The 4,612-nt window shown below is 35.2% G+C and overlaps 1 protein-coding gene across 1 annotated transcript in view; it reads left to right on the top strand.

Annotated features, from left to right (window-relative positions):
• The window catches only part of LOC141336976 (FERM, ARHGEF and pleckstrin domain-containing protein 1-like), a 93,219-nt gene extending 90,024 nt beyond the window's left edge, over positions 1–3,195 (top strand). The window contains exons 24-26 of the mRNA XM_073842696.1: positions 253–462; positions 821–1,215; positions 1,859–3,195. Coding sequence (XP_073698797.1) covers positions 253–462; positions 821–1,215; positions 1,859–3,049 — 1,796 coding nt within the window. The 3' untranslated portion in view covers positions 3,050–3,195. The remainder of the gene's footprint in view (positions 1–252; positions 463–820; positions 1,216–1,858) is intronic.
• The last annotated feature ends 1,417 nt before the right edge of the window (positions 3,196–4,612 follow it).

The following is a 4,612-nucleotide window of genomic DNA, read 5'->3' as shown; positions in this document are numbered from 1 at the left end:
GGTGTGCTTCTAACGACATACAGATGTGCCAGAGGCTCCACTTCTCTCGAGTCCTTTCACCTACACCTGAACCGTTTCATCCCAGGTATGTCTCTGTCACACTCCCTGTGCATATATATAATATATATATATATATGTATGTGTATATGTATATGTATATATATATATATATGTATGTATATATATAAAACACATTACTTGTCTTTTGTGTTTCTTTAACACTCACCTTTACACTGTCGTGTCCATTAACAGGGACCAGTGCAAACAGTCTTAACTTTCAGATTTATCTGCTGGAGGGACTACACCGGTGGAACCAGGACAGGGAGGCTGCTTCATTGTCAGCAGAACCATCAGCTTTATGCAGCTACACAGGAGAACTTGTTCACTGTGTAAACAGCAACTATGAAAAGCTGTTTGGCAAGAAAGTGGTTCCAACATTTTGTTCCCCTGCCTGTTACACCGGTAAGAAAAAGTGTTATTGTTAATGAACTTAGAATTTCTGTGTAATCTCTGTCTATATATTTAACTCTACAAAGTCTACTGTCATGATTGATATGCAAATTTCTAAGGCTTTTAAATTATCGACATTATCCAAACTTTATTGATAGTTTATACTTTTAATCAAGAAAAAGGCATTAGGAAAATCATGTTACATGTAAGTATCTAATATGATACAATAGGTTTTTGAGGAATATTTATTTGTACGTCTCTCAATTATCATTTGTATTGTGTTGCATTATGTGTTTTTGCATATGTTTTTTTCCTCCTCAATGATTCAGCATTGTATTTAATTCCTGTTTGTTTATTATTTTAATTTCAGGTGAGCTCATTGGAGTCCAGTATCTGTTTCAGCAGACAGGTCAGGCACTGCAGGACATGAATCCAGACTCCGAGCAGAACGCAGAGCTCATTGAAGACCTCAGTGTGGAGGAGCGAGATGAAGATGAGGGCTTCTGTGACATCAGCGAGGATCAGACCATTACTGATCTGGAGGCTGACTTGTCACCACCCTCTTCCACACTTGCACTTAGTGGTACTTCTGTACTGGGCTCTCCATCCCCTTCACCAGTCCCTGACCCTACACAAGGCCTCTCACAGTCTCCCACATCACCTGGACCCTCAGGGACTGCTGTCTCACCTGTCCCATCTGAAACATCTGTTTCACCTCTTCCCTCAGAGCCAGAGGATGCTGGTCAGAAAGATGATGAAGAGATGGTAAGTGCAAGATGAAACAACATTTAAAAGATCAAACAACTAGGGATGCACCTATCCGACTTTCTCAGTCCCGATACCGATACCTGGGCTTTGTATATCTGTCGGTATATCTACCCGATACCGATCCGATACCATTGTTGAATTAATAATAAACTGCATACATTCAACCTTATACCTTCCTTCCACCATGTAGAAGAAACTACAGGCACCAAACTTTCCTAACTAAACATTACTTTCCTAACTAAGACAAAACACATGTAATGTATTGAATACTTATTTATTTGTTATTTAAAGAACAATTGTGCATTCAAATCGAAAATAGAATGTAATCAAACTTCTCAAAATAAATTTAAATAAATAAAATGTAGTAGTAGAAATGGAGGAAGAAAATAAAAAAGAGCCCCGTGGATCTGTTAATTCTTCCGATCCCCGATCCAGCTATTTTTTTAATATCGGGGCCGATATCCAATCCTAATATCGGATCGGTGCACCCCTACAAACAACATCAAAGTCATTAATAAGCTGCAAATACACATAATGTCAAGTCAGCTTTCTTTCCATTGTGTTTTATACTTTAAAGAAGGTGCCAAAACAGCTTCCCACTGATAAACATTATAATGTTGGTGTTGGTGTTTTTTAATAGGCCGTTGACAGCCAAAATGTCCCTGGTTATCAACATGTGGACAGATTGGCAGAATATCTGGTGGATCTCCGGGGTCACACAGCCCTCAGCCTGACCAACCAGGAGGCCAACACCATAATTGCACTTTGGCAGAGCTTGGATGACCAGGACAAGCAACGGGTGGTGTATGCAGCTCGACATCAGAAGAGACTGCTGAGTGGACGCTTCAGAGTACCTAAGAGGCCCACTCAAACCCCTGGAGTAGAGAGCACCACCAGATGTGTGCTGGGTGCAAGCAGCGCACCTGCACAATGGCCTGACTGTTGCCGCCTGGTGGAGACCATCTTCATCAGGCTTTGCACTGTTCACCCAAGCCCCAAAAGAAAAGGCAAGGGAGCGCTGTCAAGATGGTCTCTGATCCTTCAAGACTACAGAAGGATAAGGCAGCTTGTACTGGGCAACAGTTTGGTGATGGAAGGAACATCACTGCAGCTGGTGGAGGTTAACCAGAACACCCTGATTCAGTGGCACAACAACAGACAGAAAAAGCAGGAGCTGTCTGTGCTGCTTCAGGGCATTCAGTTGCCTCAGTCCCTCCCTGAAGCTCAGGAGCCTCTCCAGGCTGCCAAGCGTCTACGGACTGAGACAGAACAACCAGCGGAGCAGCACCAGTACAAGCTACCAGAGAGCACGGCAGGTCAAGCAAAGCAGAGGCAGGGTTCTTCTGGGCGACCCCCTCTCAGACCCAAGGCACCAGCACAGAGTCCTGTGTCAGTTACGCCATCAGCACCTGGAGCATCAGCACAGATGCTACCCAACATAGTCCTATCAACAGGACCAAGTTTTCAGGGAGTGCCAATGCTTCAGGGTTTGCCAGTGCTACAGGGTCTGCAAGTGGTCCAAAGACTGCCAATGGTCCAGGGAATGGCGATGGTTCAGGGAATCCCATTTGTCCAGGGGATGCCAATAATTCCGCCTACAGTTGTGCAGGCCATCAGTTCACAACCTGCTGCACCAACTGCCAGTCCGCAAACCATGCCCAAGAGACCCTACAGGAGAACTGTTGAAGCAAACACTTGTAAGAAGTGTGGGCAGTTTAAAACAAGTGCAACGGGGCATAGCCAGTACAGGGGCAGGGTGTACTGCCCACAGACTGAAACTGTTACAAAAGAACAGTGGCTGGAGGAAATGCGGAGAACCATTCCCAAATAAAGTATATATTTGTGTGTATGTGGTGTATATAGCAAAAAGAGTTCACTATTGTTAATATTTGTGTAAAAAAAAAATATTTGTGTTTTTAACTTTTTGTAGTTTTTTTTAACTATTATTTAATATTTTATTAAACTTTTTATTTCTTGTTTTTGAGAACTTAACTTTTTATTTAACTTATTTATTGGTTTTGAAAACTTAATATTTGTCATTTCCCTTTTAGTTCATTGTTGTTTAAATACTTCTTATATAATTTAATATTTATTATATATTAATATTTATTTTTATTTTATTTATTTCATATTCATTACTGTATTGTTGGAATAATTTTTAAATAAAAACAAACTTTCCAAACTGTAAAGTTATTGCTTTTTCTTTTTTACTTTTATTTTCATTTTATTTGCCTTTTCATTTATTGTTGTCTGTAAACTTATTTAATATTTAATTTGATTTATTTAATATTCATTACTGTATTGTTGGAATAATTGCAAAATAAAAATAAAACTGGGAAATGATTGTTTTTTGTTTTTGACTTTTATTTTCATTTTATTTCCCTTTTTATTTATTGTTCTTTGAATACCTAATTAATATTTAATTGTATTTGTTTAATATTCATTACCATTCTGTTGGCACAACTGCAAAACAAAAACAAACTGGCAAATTATAGCTTTTTGTTTTTTACTTTTATTTTCATTTTATTTTCCTTTTCATTTATTGTTGTTTGAAAACGTATTTAATATTTCATTTTATTCATTTAATATTCATTACTGTATTGTTGGAATAATTGTAAAATAAAAACAAACTGGGAAATGATTGCTTTTTGTTTTTTACTTTTATTTTCATTTTATTTGCCTTTTCATTTATTGTTGTTTGAATACCTAATTCATATTTAATTTTGATTTACTTAATATTCATTACTGTATTGTTGGAATAATTATAAAATAAAAACAAACTGGAAAGTTATTGCTTTTTGTTTTTTACTTTTATTTTCATTTTATTTTCCTTTTCATTTATTGTTGTTTGAAAACGTATTTAATATTTCATTTTATTCATTTAATATTCATTACTGTATTGTTGGAATAATTATAAAATAAAAACAAATTGTCAAATTATTGCTTTTAGTTTTTTACTTTTATTTTCATTTTATTTGCATTTTCATTAATTGTTGTTTGAAAACCTATTTAATTTTTAATTTGATTTATTTAATATCCATTACTGTATTGTTGGAATAATTATAAAATAAAAACAAATTGTCAAATTATTGCTTTTTGTTTTTTACTTTTATTTTCATTTTATTTTGCTTTCCTTTTCATTTATTGTTGTTTGAAAAATTATTTAATATTTCATTTTATTTATTTAATATTCATTACTGTATTGCTGGATTATAAAATAAAAACAAATTGTCAAATTATTGCTTTTTGTTTTTTACTTTTATTTTCATTTTATTTTGCTTTCCTTTTCATTTATTGTTGTTTGAAAAATTATTTAATATTTCATTTTATTTATTTAATATCCATTACTGTATTGCTGGATTATAAAATAAAAACAAATTGTCAAATTATTGCT

Source organism: Garra rufa, chromosome 6, assembly GCF_049309525.1.
Source record: "Garra rufa chromosome 6, GarRuf1.0, whole genome shotgun sequence".
NCBI lineage: Eukaryota > Metazoa > Chordata > Actinopteri > Cypriniformes > Cyprinidae > Garra > Garra rufa.
The sequence above is the reverse complement of the archived record's forward strand: the minus strand, read 5'-3'. Positions and strand labels throughout refer to the sequence as shown.